At 42.8% G+C, this 21,869-nt stretch overlaps 1 protein-coding gene across 4 annotated transcripts in view; it reads right to left on the minus strand.

Annotated features, from left to right (window-relative positions):
• Positions 1 to 7,288: 7,288 nt before the first annotated feature.
• Positions 7,289 to 21,869, minus strand: part of PRLR (prolactin receptor) — a 39,433-nt gene continuing 24,852 nt past the window's right edge. Inside the window, exons 2-9 of one of the 4 annotated variants that reach the window (XM_059061366.1) lie at positions 20,237 to 20,369; positions 18,658 to 18,827; positions 13,729 to 13,898; positions 12,179 to 12,320; positions 10,669 to 10,768; positions 10,102 to 10,175; positions 8,628 to 8,635; positions 7,289 to 8,314 (exon numbers count right to left, since the gene is read on the minus strand). In XM_059061366.1, the coding sequence (XP_058917349.1) occupies positions 7,289 to 8,314; positions 8,628 to 8,635; positions 10,102 to 10,175; positions 10,669 to 10,768; positions 12,179 to 12,320; positions 13,729 to 13,898; positions 18,658 to 18,827; positions 20,237 to 20,369 (1,823 nt within the window). The remainder of the gene's footprint in view (positions 8,315 to 8,627; positions 8,636 to 10,101; positions 10,176 to 10,668; positions 10,769 to 12,178; positions 12,321 to 13,728; positions 13,899 to 18,657; positions 18,828 to 20,236; positions 20,370 to 21,869) is intronic. The other 3 variants (XM_067033341.1, XM_067033339.1, XM_067033340.1) reach the window with 3 other exon arrangements.

Consider the following 21,869-nt stretch of genomic DNA (forward strand, 5'->3'; position numbering starts at 1 on the left):
AGAATTAAAGATGCAAGATGAATCAGATGACTACAGTCTTCTATAATTCTTTAAGGCTAAAAAAATAGGCATTACAATAAGTTCATGTAGAAATGAGTTTTTAAAATCAAAACAAGATTATTTCTGATATATGGCTGATTTTCCCCATACCATAATATCTTTGATGGTTAAAATCAAATAAGGAAAAGATTTATTTCTAGGGGCTTTAGGGAAGTCAAATTGTGAGAAATATCGCTATCGTGGCTTTGGGTAACCACCTTGAGGTGACTTACGGTTGGGAAAAAATCTGCATCTATAGTTTTGTTGGTTTTTTACCTGGTGACTTACTATGTATTCTTTCTGGCTCTTATTCGTCAGCCAGTTTTTATAAAATGGAAAAATGGTTATTGAGAAAACCTAGCATAAACCTACTGACTGGCGAATTAGAAGGTGTAGTCTCATGTAAAAACAAAACAAAATCCCAGTAACATATTGTAACAATCACTTCTAATTTCCTATGTAATGTTCAAGAATTTTGCTTGGCATTTTCTAGGAAGAGAGAAAAAGCAGAGGTAGTGGTAGCTTTGAAAATATGGAAACTTTTGCCGTTCCATAGCCTTCACTTCCATAAGACTTTACAGAAGACACAGATCACCTAACAGTCCAGTTCTACAGGTTGCTTCGGTTTCCGCGTGAGACACATAAATTGTCTGAAATGACTCATCAAGCAGAAGAACAAGCCTCATGATGCAAATAACATTCAAGAAGTATAAGAGGTCACATGAAGCAAAGCTGGGGGGGTTGACTTTTAAACAGTTTTTGGATTGTACTTTAAACACTTACCCCAGAGCAGCTATACAAGGGCAACTTATACTACTTCTAGACAAAGATTAAGAAAAACATTAGTACATTCATGGTTTCATCAGAAAGATATGATTACATATTTTTTTTCAGTTTTGTTTTCCAGACATAGAAACAATCATACTGAAATACATATAGATAGATTCTAAGTCATTAAATAATTATTTTCCTTTGTATTACATGGTGAGTCTCACAACAGGAGGATTATATATGTCAATGTGTCATACAGTTTTTGAACCACATAAAGCAGTATAATATAAAATCATATAACAGTTACTTTAAAGTCAGGAATATCACATGGCAAATACACAACTATGGCACTGAAAATAGTCAAAGTGGGAGATGTGACATCTTTCATTTCTAAACGGTAAGCAGTTTCAAGGATGGACATTAGAACAAGAAGGGAGGTAGTTACTTTTAAAACTTCAAAATCATTTTATCGGGAATTTTATAAAACAAATTGCTGTTCAGGAAAATCTTTGCCATATAGTTTTTCAATTTCAGTTAACACAACAACAAGATATTTTCCCCCCTCAGGATTTGTGAAATTTGCATGGAAAAAACTCAGACTGGATTTTGAAGTGTATCCAGGGTGAAGCATAATTTGACCATAACTATTAAACTATCATTTTTGATATTACTACTTAAGTAGCTAAAGTTTTTAGAGTTAATTGTTTTTTCTTGTTAATCAGCAGCAGGTAAAAAGTTAACTAATAGACTGTGATTATCTAAGGGTCTCTCTCTTCACTGACAACACATGTAAACAGTACATGTTCTTCCCTTTTACACATCTCAGTGCTTCCTGACATGAAATCAGAGCATAAATCAAAGGAATCAATGTGTACAAAACAGTCATGGGCATCTGATGTTGTGAGTTACGAACATCTCTTAGCCATAAACTCAGAACACTGAATAGATTATAGAGTGACTATGTCCAATAAAATTTGGGTTTAGCAGGCTATTCTTGGCATTTTGTGGAATCCTAAGATGCCCAAACATTTGGAAACACCCTATCTTTCTATCCCTTTCCTTTTATTGAAATAGATACCATGTAATGGTCTCAGACCAAAAATCACCTTCTTGAAAGACACAAATCTAGGGAGAGAACTCCTGTTTGATTTGCAGATGACATGTATACTGATCATGAAATAAGTCCAGGCCATAACTATAAGTAGAACTTCTGGTTAGGTCATAAGCTCTCAAGCGATCATTTTGTATTTTTAAGTTTCTGCTTAAGACCTCCACGGCCGAGTCGTCAATGTAGCTGGATTTATTAATGGCCTTTGAATGAATGAATTGCGCTAGAATCTCTGAGCCTGAGGACCTTTAAATGGGGTGACTCGTGACCCTCAGCCTGGGCCTTGATATCTGTGTGGCTGACTTAACATCTGACTCAGTCCTTTGACTCGGGCCGAAGTCATCGTTTCTGCATAATTTAGTTTCTTGCAAACCCTGTCGTTGCTACTACACATAATGAACTCTCAGGAAAACTAAAGGCCCTGGAGTGAGAGCATAAGAAGCCTACAAGGGCTTCCCTGGTGGCGCAGTGGTTGAGAATCCGCCTGCCGATGCAGGAGACACGGGTTCGTGCCCTGGTCCGGGAAGATCCCACATGCCGCGGAGCAATTAAGCCCGTGAGCCATGGCCGCTAGGCCTGCGCGTCCGGAGCCTGTGCTCCGCAACGGGAGAGGCCACGACAGTGAGAGGCCCGCGTACCGCAAAAAAAAAAAAAAAAAAAAAAAAAAAAAGCCTACAAGATGGACAGCTAAGAAGAAGAGAAGAAGTAAGGATGCTAAATGAAATCGATCTGACTTGGAGGAATGGATCTGTTTTTCTCTTCAGCGGTGTCACAGCCACATTGTCCGCTGCTTCAGGTTAAGGCCACACCAGCAATATTTCCCTGCACTGTCCCTGGGCCTTCTACAGAAATCCTGGACTTTACTTAGATCATGAGCATCAAAGACAGAGCCGGAAGGGGGCTTAGAAACATTTTAGGCCAATCCACTCGTTTAACAGGTGAGGGAACTAGTGGCTAGAGTTTAAAGGACTTGCCTAAGATCACAAAGCCTGTTTAGCAGCAGCAGGATGACCTCGACCTGGAAATTGAGTGCTCAGCCCACTACCCCAGCAACAACACAACTATGCTTGGGCTGAAAAAGGAGAAAAAGAAATTGGTTCACTGAAGTACACACGAGGCTTTCATCAATGACAAATCTACGTTAGCAACTCTGCGGATGGTGATCCAGAGGCCTTTACATCTTCCTGCATGTGTGCAAATTTCCACAGTGCATGCATTGCCCTTCTCAGGCCCTGGCACGCAAATCCAAGCCATTCAGAAGTACATTAATATGTTTTCAAATTGAGGGTCTCGAGTAACAGGGTGGCAGGCTGATTCCAAAATCCTAGCCGGAGTCAATTTCTTGTCAGACAAAGTAAGTTACACTATTCACATCAGCTCTGTGGCAATTCAATTAAACAATACATTAAAATCCACTCAACAGCTGCCGATTGGACCTTAGACCATTTAGTCATTCTCTTTCTGGCTTTTTCATTCATTTACCTAAAATGTAAGATTTCCTTTCTAATCGATACGCTTTTCTTGCGAAAAGGAAACTTCAAAAAGAAAAAGTAAAGAAAGGCACTTTGTAAGATGTGTACAAATCTGTTTCTTTCATGTCTACTCTAAGGAGATAGTGAACTTACTACAGGCAGCATCAAGTCTTTCTGCCAGTGATGGGTAGTGGCGGGCAGCCTGGAGAAAGAGGCAGATTTGGGGATGGACCCTCCTTAGCCAAGCTGCACCCTGGGGCTCAGGTGCCTCTGGGTGTTCATCGGATTCTCCCGTTCAGTTGGGTCACTACAGGACAGTCAAACTCCTTCATCTCGTACAGATGGTATAGGGGATTGACCAGCTTTGGACCAAACCAGTGAAAGCAAGTATTTGGTACATAACTGCCTACCAGGATTGGCCTTGGGCACTTAGGAGATGGAGAGTCTGTTAAATGTCAATGACATGGCTGATTATAACTTGTGCTCATTTGAGGTGCCTTGTACCCATTTGCTAAAACTGACCAGAGAAGATTTTGCAGTTTGAGTTACAAGCTTCCATAAATCATCCACTGGCTATCCCTTTTCCATGTGCTTTGTAACTTGAATATTTAGGTGTTTGTTTATAAAAATATGAACTTTATAATTAAGAGCTTAAGGCTTTTAAAACCAAATGTGCAATGGTGGTACATAATCCATGGGAGAAAAAAAAAACAAAGCAGAATCAGCCGCCTGATGTAAGAAAAGTGTTTTTCTTTCTAAAAATCAAAACCTCTTTCAATGTCTTTTAAAAAATATCTCATGCCTCTTCTCTCTACACACATATTTGCACATAATCTTAGAATATGATTCTATACCTACATGATTTATAAAATGCATGTGCAGTATGTTAAGATCAGTTGGATTTGATTTGCAAGTGAAATAAAATGAGCACATCACTGAAGAAGACTTGTATTTCTATGATAAAGGGCAACTATTTGTTAGCTTAATTATGATACAAGGCATTGGTTAATTATCTTAGCCGGACACTATTCAGTGAAACGTGGAATCACGGAGTCGGAGTTTAAAAGGACATTAGAGATTATCCGGCCTAACATTTCCTTCAGAGGAAACTGAGGCCCAGAGAAGGGAGTTAACCTGTCTCAGGTAACATAATTAGCATTAGAAGCTGGGTCTCTTGACCGCCAATCTGCATACTTTCATTCGACTAGGGGATTCCTTGACCGAAAATAGACTAGACCGTGAAAAAAACATAGTTTATTAAAGAGTGCTAACTGACCATGGAATTATAGCCTTGGCCTTAGTTAACAAGTGGTAGTAACTTACTTGCTAATTGGTGTTTTTTTCAGGATTTGGTTTGAGTCTTCAGCCATGACATTTTTTTCCATATATACCAAATTATATATGAAAAGCAGACTATTTTTGAATTTTCATACTATCAGAGTGATTGATATACATCTTGGAGGAGACTGGACTATTTTGGGGAAAGGTTTAGTCTGTATCGGCTTTGCGGGGCAGAGTCTTTTTGTCAATGCCTCTCAAGGTGGAATATATTCCCTGGCCCTCTTAGAAGTTGTGTGTACTTTTGCAGGTCATTCTCTACCATTATGGGACTCCTAAACCACTAATATGTTTTAAGAAATGATGCCTTTTTCTTACAGTACGGTTCAGTACAAGTCAACTAGACTCAACCTGTACTTTCCAGGAGAGGATTGCTCCAGGCACGAAAATAAGCTTTAGTGGAAATGATCATCTAGGGCAATGCTTCTCAAACTTCACTGCGCACATGAATCATCTGGGGATCTTAGCCAAATGCAGATTCTGATTCTGTAGGTTTGAGGAGGGGGTGGGGTGGAGATTCTGCATTTCCAAGGAGCGCCCAGGTGATGCTGATGGCAGCTGGTCAGACCATATTTTGAGTAGCAAGGATCTAGGGGATTGAATAGACTTGGACAACTTTCCCAAATAGCCTCCTCACTCTTAATATGTTGTTTGCATATTGGGAGAATAGAGCCTCAGATTTATTACTTTTGCATTTCTGGAAGCTCTGGCAATGTGTTCACTTTCACACATCAGGCCAGTTCTGAGTCCACTTCCTATCAGCAAGGACTTACCGGGCTGGAATATTTAACTCACAGAGGGAGCTCAAATTCTCGATGTTCCAGCTGGTGAGTGGATACAGAAATGGATTTGCTGTCAGGTGAAATGGAAATAGAGGCAGACAGTTCGATGAGTCATGGATGTTCTCTTTAAAATGGAGATCCAGGCTTTTGACTGCTCTTGGAGAGCCTGCCCTTGGAACTGACTTGGGGCTTCCAACTACCATATCCTTTGTAGTGGTTCCCACTAATCCACAGATGCCTGGTTTCTTGGAATTTTTCTTTGGATACTTCTGACGTGAGTGCTTTCCCTTCCCCTGCCAAAATTTTGCAAGTGGATCTACTGGATCTACTCCAGAGAGACACGAACTCCTGGCTTTACGTAAAATGTCCTTGCTGCCCAAGATTGTTCAGAAAAGCAGAACAAGAACCCTCTCTCTAGGACAGTGCGTTAGATGTTACCACTCTCCTTTTTCATTGTAGCTTTATGAATATTCACCCAGAGAAGAGCAGAAGCCCCGGAGTAGCCCTAAATTACAAGAGAAGTAATTTCCAGTCTGTGGGGAGCCCTAAAACTCTAGCTCTGTGATTGTTGTTTAAAGTATCCTGGAGATAAAAAGAATCAGCTAAACTATACTACACTGTGTTGGAAACTGAATATGGTCATCTGCTTCATATTCCTCAGTGGGCTTTGGGTTGGTGTGGCATTTTATTCCACAAACAGGGACTGCATATATCACTCTGTACTGTAAATACTCCTTATAACCACATAGCGGAAAATACTGTACCCACTGAATAGGTAAACAACTGTACTGGGAAGGTAGAAAACAGTGTTTTACTTACCTAAGTGATAGAAAAATAGTCTTCAAAAATACATTGTTAAACTTACGGGTTTATATTAAAGTAGAATTTGTATGTACAGTAAGGCAGTACTTCTGTTAGCGATTATCTTTTAAATTAAAGTTAGTCTTTGGGGATTTTTTTTCACTAACAGAAGACTAGGGTGTGTAATAAATTATCTATCATGCTGAAATGAAGCAGGAAAACATTTTAGAAGGATTCACCACATGAAACTCATTTGCCTCTTATGGAAGAAAATTTCACTTTCGAAACCTCTATTCTTCTAAACCTCTAAACTTCAGAATGAAATACAATTTAGGGGGGGGAAATCCATGCTTAATAAATTCAAACTATTTTAAGAAAAAATCGGAGGCATCCTTTTTATTTGCATATTGGCAATGCGTCGTTAAGGTAATAGGAACGGATGTAAACAATTTGTCAGGTGTTCTAGAATGCACTCTTTTTTTTTAAAGTGTGTTTAATTTGGTTAATCCTAATAAGATGAAAGAGGAGTGCAAAGGTTAAGCAATTGGTCTTGGAAAGCGGTTTTCATGGCATTTTTCTCATATCTACCATCTTCCTGTGGTGAACAGTTTTGACTAGTTCATATCCTTCTGTCACATACCAGACCATGAAAGCCTGTTCCAGGGGATATACCTATTGGCACTGCCCCTCAAGAATACTAAGCAATGTGCTTTTATTTCATTGAACACATAATTTTATAACTGATAGCAAAACGTAACTCTACAAATCACACGAAACGAAACGATTTGTTCTGGGATCAGCGGTTGGAGAAAGAGGCAACTGGTTGAAAATGGATCATGAGAGCAGTGACCTGGGAGTTTGGTGGTGTCATTCTACCCCCGTTCTCGAGCCTTCTCTGGTAGAGTGCATTTCACGTACTCTGTAGTGTTACCTGAAGGAAAATCACATTTTAACCCATCCTTCCATGAATCAAGCTCTCACTGAAAGGAGTGCATAAAACCTGTGGGATGCAGGTAATCCAACCCACCGAGCTGGAGTCTGCAGTTGCTCGGGGCCGCGGGGAAGGAGGCCAGGTCTACCTCGGCTGGATTCTGCGGCAGGGATGGCGGGGCCTCCTTGGCTGGTTCTTCAAACGGAGCCAGGTTGTGCGCTCCCCGATCCTGCACCAACACCAGGATGTTGTTATCCATCACCCGGGACACCTTCGAGTACTCCTTGCTGGGTTCAGGGGTGCTGGTCTTCTCCGCCGGGCCGCTGTTCGCGTTTGGTTTCGGGAGCAGGGCCAGCGCTCCATCTTGGCTGACTTTGTGGATCTCCACGTACTCCAAGGGCTTAGCAGCGATCAAGGGGGCCTCGTCCGGGGGCAGCGGCCGCGCCGCGTCTTGGTCCGTCTCGGAACGGAAGCTTTCTGACTCCCCCTGCTCAGCTGCCTTTCCTTCCCCGCCAGTCCCCATGGTCTGCGAGGGTCTTAAAGCACGTGTGTCTGTTTTGTGCAACAAAGTGGATGCAGCACCTGCCGTGCCCAGGCCCAGCTTACACACATCCGCGACGCTGTGGTAAGATGACCTGGAGTAGTGCGGGCTGGGGGGCTGCAGCAAAGGCCACGTTGAAGGCTGGGATCCGCTGGCATGCAAAGAAGGCGGTTTGCCTTCCACGCTTGTGCTCAGAGGGCCTTGGGCCTGGGTAACGTTTGTTTCAGCCTTCTCTGCCTTCTCAAGGCCCTCGGGAGAGTAGAACTTGGAGGGATTGGCCCGAGGTTCATCACACTTTTCAGACAAAAGGGAAGGGCTGTCGCAGCTGCCCCGGCCAGAGTCGCTGTCGGGATCCAAGCGTGTGGGCTTCGCGCCTGGCCCCGGGTGTCCTTTGGAGGGAGCTGGCATCAGCTGCTGGCCCTCGGTGTCTTCTTCCACCTCTAAGAACTCCACCAGTAAGTCCTCGCAGTCGGAAGTGGGAGGGAAGTCTTGGCATCCCAGGGCGCTCAAAAGTTCTTCGGACTTGCCCTTCTATTAAAACACAGACACAAGGCAAGGAGGCGTTCAGCTTCATAACATGCCAGATGGACACCGCAGACAAGTCTGGCTTCCTGACTATGGACGGGTGGGATGTGGCCACGGCCCAGCAGAATTTCCCAGACGCCAGACGTTTGTGTCCCAGCCCATCTAGAATCACCTCTTGGACCATGACTCACCTAATAGTTTTCTTTAAGTCAGTCCACGATTTGAACTTCGTCTATCACGAGTTGAATGGGAAAGTAGTATATGTGCATATGATACAAATGTAACTATTACATAAGAAAAGCTTGGGAAACATCGAAACGCGTGGCGCTCATGCGTGCACTTGGTTCTGGGACTCACTAGTTCTGGAATCTGGTTGCTGGCCTCCTAACTGGCTCCCTCAACCCACGTTCTAGAGTCTGGTAGCGGGACGTCGATTCTCATCTTTGCCTTCTCCTCTCCCTTCTCTTCTTCCTTGCTTCTCCCTCCCCGCCCCTCCCTTCCCCTCCTATCCCACTCCTTCCTTTCCTTCTGTTCCATTTCCCCTCCCTCCACTCCTCTCCCGCCCATATTCCCTCCATCTCCTCGGGTTCCTCTCCCTCCTCCTTCTCCTCTCTAGCCTCCTCTCCCCCCACTTCTCCTCCTGCCTCCTCTTCTTATTTTCCACGCTTCTCCAAGATGCTCTGACTTAGGTCAGGGACTGGTGCCTAAATCTTGGCTCTATTACTTATTAAAGGGTCTATGACTTTGGATAAGCTGTTCTGTGCTCCTCAGTTTCTCCATTTGTAAAATGGGAATAATAGTACCCATCTGGGAAAGTTCTGTTGAGAATCAGGGGTAATGGCATTAAAAATCCAAGAACTTTTTTTTTTCTGACACAAAAAGCAGTTCTTAAAAGTCATTAAGTCCCTGTGGCTACAAGGTCAGATTGCGAGCTAAACAATAAGTCATTTAGTTAGCTGAGATGTTCATGCTGGGTCAACAAAGGTCAGTGCTAGAGACTGGATAGCAGAATAAGAGCCCAAATTCTGGGGCTCTCGTTCCTGCTCTGATATCTGCAATCAAAGTGAATGCCATGAAGCCAAATTCCCCAGGACTCACTCTTCACATTCTTGTGCTTTTGGCCTCACAGTGGCTGGGGTCAAATGACAATGACTGCTTTTATATACATCAGTGTTAAGCAGAAGGTCAAACTGAAACTATATATTTCAATCTGCAGAGACATTAAAAATGTTCTAACACCTCTTTCCATTCGAAACACTTAAATTTAGTGCCCACTCGAATCGGTCTAAATGGGCCCTGGCAAACGCCAGTTCCACTGTACTGAGCCAGTCTTCACTGAGCTCTCAAACTGGGCAAAAATTGCAATAGGATATTCTGTTCCTATGGCCTTCTGTAAGGAACATTCGAGGGACAGCTTACACCAAAGTATGACGGAGGGGCTGGTGGTAGAGGTTCCTCTTTCATATTCATCAAAATATTCACCCTCTTTCTCAATTGATTATTTGTACGAAATGTTGTTGATGGGGCTTATGAAAAGTCCTGATAAACGCAGCAAGCATTCCTCTGTGTTTTGAGGTTTTCTTGGCTTTTTTCATTGCCCTCTGGCACTTAGTATCTGATGGTAAGTACCCTCATGCTTCCCACATCTTTCTGCAAACACACCTGCTGAAGAGGAGGGACAGCTGGTCAAGGATGGCCGAGCTGACCAGGCTGCACTGATGGGAATTGTGTGCTCATGGGTAAAGATAATGAGTACAGAGAAGCTGGTCACAATACCTTCTTACCTCTGGCACTTACCTCCAGCAGATGAGTATCAAATCCTTTTATTTTTGGTCCAGGAACGGGAGGGAGGATGCAGGTCACCATGCTATAAAGAGATTTGTGAGATAAGATAAATGACACATGTTTTCACTTGGTCGTTTTTGAAAGATGAGCATTATCTCCAAATAGCTGCTACATGGACTATGGTAGGTAGAAGTTGGAGTTCGGAGGCTACGTGAAACTAACAATCAGTGGTGAAGACAATGAATGATTCTAGAGGTCAATATCAAAATGAATTCTGGCTAATTAACTCTGGCTGATTCTGAAATGACTAGGGGATTATTTGCTGTTCTTGCCGGATTTTTACTATTTCACAACTGTGAGCCTCCATTTGATGGAAAGAGCATCAACTTCAAATGTGTCTATTGTACTTTTGCTAGCACTGGTAAAAGTTTTTCATGGCGAACACACTGCAACTAATGGCTAAAATGAGGTGCTTGAATTATCTGTAGGTTTCCATCTTTTTTGTATTTTCGTCTTTTTTGGCCATTATCCCTGACACCCATGATTGGGAGGAGGGTTGATAGACAGTGAAGTACCTGTAGCCCTTCAAAGCCACTGCCCAGACCATAATCAGACAGATGACAGCAGAAAGAACGGCCACAAAGATCCACACGGTTGCATCTTTCATTGAGAAGTCTAAAAAGCAAACAGCCAGAAAGTTTTGATCACATACAGCACCATTAAAAACAAACAAACAAACAAACAAAACAAATCAATGAAACTTTTGAACATAAAAGTTCCGCCCCTCCACACCTTTTCTGATTTGAACATCAATCCAGAGTAACATTAATGATGGATTTAATTTTTTCCAATATTAGTAAATTTTAAAGTTGCATATATTTTACAGTACTCTAAAATTTTCAAAATCCTTAAAAATATTATTTGATTTGATACTGATATAGGAAGTCCAAGGGTACATGGTCAGTTGCAGTAATAATAATTTAAAAAGCTAACAGTTATTAAGTTCTTAATGAAAGCCATATGGTGATAAGCTCTTTACATACATTGCCTGTATGTAAAAATGAGGAACTGAGACTCCAAGAGTGGTTTACCCAGAGGCATGTAGCTATAAAGTTGCAGCCTGGGATTTGAACCCAGGCCTTCTGCCTCTAGACCCTGTGCTTTTATTTAGTAAGAGCCAGGGCTGGACTGGATACACACTCTTTTTTTTTTTTTTTTTTTTTTTTTGCGGTACGCGGGCCTCTCACTGCTGTGGCCTCTCCCGTTGCGGAGCACAGGCTCTGGACGCGCAGGCTCAGTGGCCATGGCTCACGGGCCCAGCCTCTCTGCGTGGATGCACACTCTTATGACCTGTCATTCGGTGCTCTTTCCAGTATGCCAATGCAAGCCCTGATACTTTGGCCAGGCAAGTTGTCACAAGAGCTAGGCTTCGTCGCCATGCAGTTCTGGGCAAGACTTCTAACTCCACTGACCTTTAGTTTCCTCCCTTTCAGTTCCTAATGGCAATTCTGTTCTCTCTGAATACTTGAGATGGTTGGGAGGAACAGACAAGGTAAAGACTTTGTCAACTGTAAAGTACTTGAGAAATGCAAATGATTCATTCACTGCAGAATGCCAGCCACCATGTTTAATGGCACTTAAAGAATTGGGTGCCTTTTATATACTGTTCCTTGACTAAGAGACCAACATGTAATTGTCTTTAAGGGCTGAAAATCAATTCATGCTTTTTCAAATGGGTTAGCACCTTACAAATTTTGGGAGAACTAGATGATGACCTTGAACGATAGGAATGGGGCAGATGGGGAGAGCAGAATGACTGACCATCAAGCCCTCTGAGACATTTCAAGCCCATGACTGCAGACTTATCCTAGAAACTGTTCATCACTAACAGTGACCCAGGGAGCAATGCTATACTTTCAAATGTCTTTGTGTTGAGTGGAGAGATGATAAACTCACCTCTACTCATTCTTCTGGCTAAGACTCAAAATAGTTTCTCTGTTAGTAGTTACTACATACAAACTTACTAAACTCATTCTATTTTAAAAATATTTAGGAGTATAAGCAAAAGGGAGCCAAGACACTCACCATTAGGTATCTGGATGGAGCTCTCTGGGCTCCACTCACTCCAGAATCCATGGTCTGGCTTGCAGTGAACCTGGACAAGGTATTTCTGTCCTGGATATAAGCTGAGAATCTTAAACTGAGTCTGCTGCCCAGCGAAATGAGTCTAAGGGAGGCCAAGAAAACAGAAGTCACTCTGACTTGTGTTATGAAGAAAGAGACTTTTTCTTTAGGCAATAAACTATTGGAGGAGTGAGGCCAAATGATCACACTTAGTAAATACCCTGTTCACACCATTCCACCCTCTCAGCCCATCCCTTCCTCCTGTTAAATACTGCTCACACAAAAATCAACAGGCTTTCTATCTCTCCATTGGGAACTCTACTTCAGAGAGACAGATGTTCTGCTCCCTACACCTTGCTTTCTAAATTCTACATTATGGAAGGTGACTAGTTAATAAAATTGGAAAATTGTTCTTTTCCAAACTCTAATAAAATAATTGATTCAAGGATCATTCACTGATGTAAAGCCACTAGGTGGAAGAGAACTGGGAATTCATGAACACTGAAGCAACTGTGCACAAATTAAACATGACTTTACAATCAAGGGATCAAGATGTGATCTCCCTGATCCAGGGGCCACTTTTAACATCATTTATGGTAAGTTGACCAGATGGTCTTTGTTTCCTGATATGATGGAATATGAAGCATATATATCACCTCTGAAGTTTTCTTGCCAAAAATTGTTCACCTAGAACCTAATCAAGTCTTTAGATCTAATGTCTGGTTACAGGAAATATGGGGACAGAGAAATTGGCTAAATGACCTCACAAAGAACTAATCAGACAAATGCAGAAGGCGGGGCATTCTATGTGACAAGTGGTCTAGTCTCCTGAGCACATTGAGAGTGAAGGGATATATCAGCCAGCCACAGTGAGTGATCCTGGAGTGGATTCTGGTTTGAAGAAACCAGCTGTTAAAAATATTTTTTGAAGCAATTGGGGGAATTAAAATATGGACTGGCCATTAAATGATATTAAGGGATTCAGAAAGATGATATTAAGGAATTTCAATTAATTTTCTACGTGTGATCCTATTATTTTGGCTATATTTGGAAATATTCCCTTTTTAAAAGAGACATATACTAAACTATTTAAGAGTAGATTATCATAGTGCCTATAATTTATTGTACTATTTGTTTACAATGAAGTATTTTAAAGTGAATAAAAATGCCATTAGCCATGGACTGGTTACACTGAAATTTTTTCCTCCCACTTAGTGCCATTTAAGTACTCTCACAGATGTTAGATCTAAGATATCCTGAGGGAGGTGGGTTGAAAATCTGGCAGAAGTGGCTGTTCAGTTTCAAGGAGCTAGTCATGGGAGAGCTGTAAAGATGAGCCCCCATCCATCCCAGTGGAGGGGAGAAGGCCCTTCCACACATGGGTGGGTAACATCAGCATCAGGAAGGCAACATGGTGGCCCAATAATTAGGGGGCATGACCTATTCTCAGTTGGGGTACTTCATCTTTGCCAAAGGACAGGGTTCCCTCCAAAAGCTTCTGGTTGACTCACCTCCCACTCAGCTGCTTTCTCAGGTTTTAGTCGAATTTCATACTGGAGTGTGAGCCAACCAGATCTTACATCAACCAGGGTGGGTGGAAACCATTTTATCCACAGATATGGTTTTCTGTCTTCTGGCTGTTTTAATTCCAAAGTCAGGTTCACAGGAGGGTCTGGTTCAACTGTAGATATGAAAGAAACTCCATATTTACTCAAATATGGGTGTTTGAATCCAGAACTATATGACTTAGAGGCAGATCTCTCTACCTTTTTTCTCTCCATGGTTGTGAGACACATGGTATTTGATGTCAGGTTCCTTTAAGTACAGGTCTGTGAACGCCTCCTTAAGAGTGAGGTGCCTAGGCCATACTCCCCAAAGCAATCTACAGATTTAATGTGACCCCTATCAAATTACCCATGACATTTTTCACAGAAGTAGAACAAATAATCCTAAAATTTATATGGAACCATAAAAGACCCAGAAGTGCCAAAGCAATCCTGAGGAAAAATAACAAAGCAGGTGGCATAACCCTCCCAGACTTCAGACAATACTACAAAGCTACAGTCATCAAAACATTCTGGTATTGGCACAAAAACAGACATATGGATCAATGGAACAGAATAGAGAGCCCAGAAATAAACCCACACACCTATGGTCAATTAATCTTCAACAGGGGAGGCAAGAATATACAGTGGAGAAAAGACAATCTCCTCAGCAAGTGGTGTTGGGAAAGTTGGACAACCATATGTAAATCAATGAAGTTAGAAAACTCCCTGATACCATGCACAAAAATAAACTCAAAATGGGTTAAAGACAAATATAAGACATGACACCATAAAACTTTTAGAAGAGAACATAGGCAAAACATTCTCTGATATAAATCGTACCAATGTTTTCTTAGGTCTGTCTACCAAGGCAATAGAAATAAAAGCAAAAATAAACAAATGGAACCTAATCAAACTTACAAGCTTTTGCACAGCAAAGGAAACTGTATACAAAATGAAAAGGCAATGTACAGAATGGGAGAAAATACTTGCAAATGATGCAACCAACAAGGGCTTAATTTCCAAAATATACAAACAGCTCATACAATTCAATATCAAAAAAAACCAACACAAACCAATTGAAAAGTGGGCAAAAGACTTAAATAGACATTTCTCCAAAGAAGAAATACAAATGGCCAACAGGCACATGAAAAAATGCTCAACATCACAAATTATTAGAGAAATGCAAATCAAAACTACAATGAGGTATCACCTCACACCGGTCAGAATGGCCGTCATTAAAAATCTACAAATAACAAATGCTAGAGAGGATGTGGAGAAAAGGGAACTCTCCTACACAGTTGGTGGGAATGTAAATTGGTGCAGCCACTATGGAAAACTGAACGGAGGTTCCTCAAAAATCTAAAAATAGGGTTGCATATGGTCCAGCAATCCCACTCCTGGGCATATATCCAGACAAAACTATAATTCAAAAAGATACATGCACCTCTATGTTCATAGCAGCACTCTTCACAATAGCCAAGACATGGAAACAACCTAAGTGTCCATCAACAGATGAATGGATAAAGAAGATGTGAGACACACACACACACACACACACACACACACACACACACACACACACTGGAATACTACTCAGCCATAAAAAATAATGAAATAATGCCATTTGTAGCAACATGGATGGACCTAGAGATTATCATACTAAGTGAAGTAAGTCAGAAAGAGAAAGACAAATACCATATGATATTACTTGTATGTGGAATCTAAAATATGATACAAATGAACTTATCTATGAAACAGACTCATAGACATAGAGAACAGACTTGTGGTTGCCAAGGTGGAAGGGGGGTGGTGGAGGGATGGAGTGGGAGTTTGGGATTAGGAGATGCAAACTCATATATCGAATGGGTAAACAGCAAGGTCCTACTGTATAGCACAGGGAACTATACTCAGTATACTGTGATAAACCATAATGGAAAAGAATATAAAAAAGAAATATATACATGTATAACTGAATCATTTTGCTGTGCAGCAGAAATTAACACAACACTGTAAATCAACTATACTTGAATAAAATAAATTAAAAAAAAGAGTGAGGGCCCTAGGGTGCTGGCTTGCCTTACCCTAGTCTCAGGCCTGCTGGCCAGTCACATTTTCTCCATTCATTTCTTACCTCCTCAAATCAGTCTCCATTACAGGTGAGAGAAGAGCGAGTGTAACTCTAGTGGACTTGGCATTATACCTGACAGTTGCCTAAAAAAACAGTTTTAGAAAATTTGCCACTAATCCTAAAGCTTGTATGTTACTAAGTAAATACCTAAGAAAGATTGTTTTATATGGACTTACTAAATAATCATCAGTTATTTAATATAAGTTTTAATTTGAACACACAACTGAGAAATGCTGATCAAAACATCTTTGTACAAGGGTGCAAGTAAAATGTTCAAGATGAATCCTTGAAAGCAAAGTTTCTCAACCCCAGCATTATGTGTATTTTGGACCAGATAATTCTTGGTGGTAGGGGCCTTCCTGAGCATTGTAGGACATTAGCAGCATCTCTGGCCTTCTCTCCGTGTGTTGCAAACATCAAAAGTATTTCCTGCCATTGCCAAGTACCCTATGGGAGGCAAAGAGCACCCAGTTGAGAATCACATTTAAAGTGTCTTCAGCATAGCTAAGTATTTCTCAGCGACAACAACGAAATCTATTTCTGAGAGATTATGTGCCAATACCCTGTACTGCAGGTTATCACGGGATGAGATTCAAGCTGGTAGACTTTACTGTGATTAAATCTGTGCTGTAAATGAACTTCTGTGGCCTGTGACCAACACTGTATGCTGCAGGGTTATATGAGAATTCCATGAACACTTCTTTTATTATTTTGAAAAGTATGGCCCAACACATTCTTTCCCCAGAGAATTTGTTTTCCAGAGTCAGTATGCATTTGATCCATTCATTCATTTCACTTTTTTTTTTTTTTGCGGTACGTGGGCCTCTCACTGTTGTGGCCTCTCCCGTTGCGGAGCACAGGCTCGAGACGCGCAGGCTCAGCGGCCATGGCTCACGGGCCCAGCCGCTCCGCGGCATGTGGGATCTTCCCGGACCCGGGCACGAACCCGTGTCTCCTGCATCGGCAGGCGGATTCTCAACCACTGCGCCACCAGGGAAGCCCTAATTTCACTTTTTAAACATACTACTTTTCTTTAGTGATCCCATTTTTGTTTTTGTGGATAATCTTCATTACAGCAGTTGTACATTTCAGAACTTCTCTTGCTTTCACTGTTTTGACCATAAATGTTAAATATTTTAACACTTGAGGGCAGAATATTTGAGGACAAGGAAATTTAAGAAAGAAACTATGAAAATGGAATTATTTGGTGTTTGGCATTTTAAAGACTTCATATCTCAAGTAAATTTATATGAATGGAATTTATTTTATTCCTACTTGTCAGTGGGATTACTTTTTGATTTTCTTAAACTAAGATCAAATGCTGTTTCCATCCCTATGCTCGTTGCAATAATTTGCTGGGGAGAGAGACAGAGTTCAAATGGGTACCAGTTGATGTTGGAAGCTTTTCTAGTTTTTAAGGATCAATCACTGATAACACGCCAATGGTATGATATACAGCCCAATACTTGAGAGTCCTAGCCTGATTTTCCTTGTTGGTCGGTGTTAGGTAAGTCAGGAAGACTTGGGTGACCTTGAACCTAATTAGCTACTCCTTAGGTTAGCTAAGGCCAAGCCATCTCTTGTCCTAAGATTCCGTCTGTCATCCCTGCTAAAGCATACAGGTCACTGCAGTTATGTCTCATCGCCCTGTAGCTCAGTGTTGGTCACGCAAAGCAAGAAGCAGCTCTCAGGTCGATTTTGCTTCACTTTGCTAATGACTTCTCCAAACATCATGGCTGTGATCCTGGCCTTCAGTCTTCTGTTCAAGCAGCACTATTTACTCCCCAAATTCTTTATTTTGAAAAGAATAGCTCCAGTTGCTAAGAAACATAGGTATATTGAGAATTGAATTTGGGGCAAAGCAGTTTGGAGCAATTCCTGTGGGTGGGGAAGCAGATGAGACTCTTCTAAGAGCTGCTGCTCCATGAAGCAGCTCTGTCTTTCAGGGAGAGACATCTCAGAAAAGAAATCCCAGCTTGCCAAGGGAGAAGGGGACATCAGTCGCAGGGGGAGGGCTGGAGAGAAGGATTGATAAGGGAAGCTAAATAGAACATTCCTGTTGGGTGCAAGGGAATGGGAAGAAGGGTCAAAGGAAGGCATAAGGATTTTACTGTCTTACCATCATAAATAAAAATTGGTTTACTCAGCCATAAAAATGAATGAAATAATGCCATTTACAGTGATATGGATGGGCCTAGTGATTATCGTACTGAGTGAAGTAAGTCAGACAGAGAAAGACAAGTATTGTATGATATCACTTATTATGGAATCTAAAAAAAGGGTACAAATGAACTTATTTACAAAACAGCAATAGAGGCACAGAGGTAGACAACAAACATGGTTACCAAGGGGGAAGGAGGGGGAGGGATAGATTGGGAGATTGGGATTGACATATACACACTACTATATATAAAATAGATAACTAATAAGGACCTACTGTATAGCACAGGAAGCTCTACTCAATACTCTGTAATGACCTATATGGGAAAAGAATCTAAAAAAGAGTGGATATATGTATATGTATAACTGATTCACTCTGCTGTACAGCAGAAACTAACACAACATTGTAAATCAACCATACTCCAATAAAATTTAATTAAATCCAAAAAATTGGTTTAAAACACTCAGTTGGCAAGGATGGTGGGAATTTTCTCGTCTTTCTTTATGGGAATCTATCCATAAGCCAAGAAGACTCAGACTGAGTTTTACCATTGGTAGATTCATATTGGAGTAACAAATTCCTCACCAATCACCCTTCCCCTTACCTATGTAAGTCACGTCCACGTAACGTGGATCCGAGGAACTGCTTCCCATCTTGTTCGTGGCGTTTACTGTGATGACGTATATCGTCCATATGGAGGTGTGCTTCTTGTTAAAGTAGCAGGAGTTGGGACCACTGGTTTTGTAGTCCGGACATTCATGGGTGAATGTCTCTCTGCAACGAGTAATATATTAGGAGTCAGTAAGAAAGTGGTAGAAAGAGTCTAGTTTTTTCTTAATAGATCAATACCACTGGATTTGGGGGAACAGGCATTCCAGATGCAAAATCCAGAGCTGAAGAAGGGTTCCCCAAGTTCTTCTGCCCTGCCCATGTCAGCTGGGGGTGACGAAGGGAAGAGAGTGCTGGAGAAGGGGTGGCAGGGTCACGTCAGAGCCCCACTGACTCTGTTTCTCACCAACCCTTCCTGTCTACAGGTTGCTGTGGGCTTTGCGATATATGCCCCCTGCCAATAAGCACTTGAGTTTTCTGTGGCCAATGCACCGCTTTCCTCAGGGAACCACCATTGGTTCATCTCAGGACACCGGGACTTTCCCCTGCACATACACACGGGGGCGGGGGGAGGGGTGCGGGGAATGCACAAGGCAGCATTTATTGCACATATGTTTTGAGTTACATTTCATTAAACAAAGACTAAAGGGAATACACACTGCAGTATATTTCCAATTACACTAAGTCAGCCACAGAGAAAAGTGACTCTGAAAGGAGATATTTCAGGCCCCAGAGGCGTTCACATTTAGACTTGGGGGCCTCCACGCAAGACTCACCACAGAGGTGTGCAGGCTTATTCCACTTGGCTTGCTGCTCTGAGTTGCTGAGATCTGTTTGCCTGACACCCCTTTGGGTCCCAGAAGGGATGGCAGCTTTGTGTACCAGTAAGCGCTCTCACTGGGAAGTGAGCCAGCTGTTTCTACTAGTAAATGTTTTCTTCACTGGGGAAGGATACGGCCGTCCCTGGATTTCCAGGAGGGTCCCGTTGTAACTGTGACGAACTCCTTGCCCAGAGATCACCCTGTTTACTCTGCCCTGCAATTTTACCTCCCAATATGCCTTCTGGGAGATCATGGGTCCATGGATTTCCTAAGGAAAACACCTCATCTTCCTTTTCTTGTGGGGCTTGTTATTTTCTTGCACGAGAAACAAGTTCGAACAGCTAATGTACCACGGTTGTCAAAGATGACGTGATAATACTCTTAGGTTACAAAAGTAATGATTACAAAAAATGATAAATGGCACAAGGTTGATAGATAAGCATCCAAAATTAACTAGCACTTAGGAAGCACTTATACGTGACCTTGGGCTGCAACCTAAACTTACGCAGGCCATGGGAACATTGCTGGAATGTGTTGCCGCAGTGGTGGCTGAGCTTATGCACATGAAGGAGCTCGGCAGGGGCATTAAGAGGAAGATGCGGACGCGTATGTTTGATTCCCTCCCCCCGGTAGCAGGAGCCTTATCAGTGTCCATTCAGGGAAGCGTGGCAATGAACCCAGAGTCAGTGTTCCTGTGGCCTGGAGAGTGAGGACACCCAGGTGCGCTTTGCTGGGAGAGAAGAGAACGTTTACCCTTCCTTGTGGTAAGTCAGCGTGTAATTGGTAGGCAATCCTCCATCCGCCCCAGGCTTCCACCAGCAGGTGAATGTTTCCTTTTCGGGAGAACGACATTTAAAGATCTCAGGTTTGCCAGGAGATGACTGTCCTAGAAAAAGCCAGAAGCCACTGGCGTCAATATTAAGGTCCGTTCAACTCTTTGACCGTTCTGCTGGTGACAGATACAGATTGATGGGGCCAGGTCGGTGATGAGGTCTCGGCGGGAGTAGGCCTAGGGGTGGAGGGCTCAGAAGTGCCAAGGTGTCAACATCCAGCAACACTCCTCTTTGGGCTGCGCTGAAGCTGGCAGGACTCAGAGAGAGAGCTTTGCGGTGTGTGTGCGTGTGTGTGTGTGTGTGTGTGTGTGTGTGTGTGTGTGTGTGCGCGCGCGCGCGCGCATACTGTGAGCTGGAGCTACTACACCATTTGATGTAGTTTCAGCAACGGTGAGCATCAAGAGTGCTAGGGATACATATGGACTGAGAAAGAGGACGTGGCCCTTCTATGATCCCATGGAGTCTATGGAGCGCATACACACCCACAGCCCCATAAAAAGAATTCTCCCCCAGGCACAAGCAGCCTGTGGTCATTTGCTGATCCAATGCTCTCTGGACCTCTCCCCTCTGGCTCACTAACCACCATCTTTCTTCCATCCCCACACAATGAACCCAGCTCTCTTCTCTTGTTCTTTCACTGCATCACCGAGGCTCCCCCTTGAGCTGCTTCCTCCCCATCTTCTCTGTCCCTTCCTTTTCGCCTTCACTCTTTTCCTCGATTCCATTCAGCTTTGACCTCTGACGCAGCATCACAGTCTGGCTCCCCATCCTCCCTGCCTCCGTTTCCTAATTTGGGCTTTTGGTCCCCTTTCCCTTCTATTTCCCCCTCTCTCCCTGGGTCTTTATGGGTAGGAGGCATGGGAGCTCCTACAGGTGGCTGCTGGTGCGGTTACGTTGCTACCATCATTATCTAGGAGCGGTACTTAGTCCCAGCTGGAAGCTAGCAGGGCTGAAAGCGCTGATGTGGAAAACCCGATGGAAGTGGGTGCAGCTTGTGAGTTCCCTAACCCCCAAAGCTCTTGGGGCTTCTCTGTTTTCTGCCACACTTGTCCTTCACCCCTCACGCTGGCTCCCGGGTAGAACTGTTAGCAGGTCAGAAAGAGCAAGTTTGGAGGAAAACGCAGGTGGGAAGACAGGGCACTTGGCAAAACCGCTGGAAAGAAGAACTGAATGGAACGGCACGATGCGGTGCACAGGCTGGGGCCCGAGGTCACCAGGCTGCGTGTCAGCCGGAGCCCGGCAACCTCCCAGCGCCCCCCCCCCCAAAACGGTCCACGCCAGACAGCCTGGGGTCAGCTCTGCCAATGTCTGTAATGTTGCTGTCCTCTAGGGAACAGTTCTTCAGGGTCATTTCACAGGGTGAAGAGATTTTTTGCTTGTTGTTGTGGCTAGGGAGGAGTGTGTGAGGTAGAAAGGAAAGTTTACTTTTAAAAAAGGACACAACTTATGGCTCAATAATGAGCATATTTAGAAGCCAGTTAAGGCCCCTGTTGATTATTTGAATACTTAAAATTTCCTTATGGATTATACTGATCTCTGCGTGCCTTTTTCTC

Source organism: Kogia breviceps, chromosome 4 (assembly GCF_026419965.1).
Source record: "Kogia breviceps isolate mKogBre1 chromosome 4, mKogBre1 haplotype 1, whole genome shotgun sequence".
Classification (NCBI taxonomy): domain Eukaryota; kingdom Metazoa; phylum Chordata; class Mammalia; order Artiodactyla; family Physeteridae; genus Kogia; species Kogia breviceps.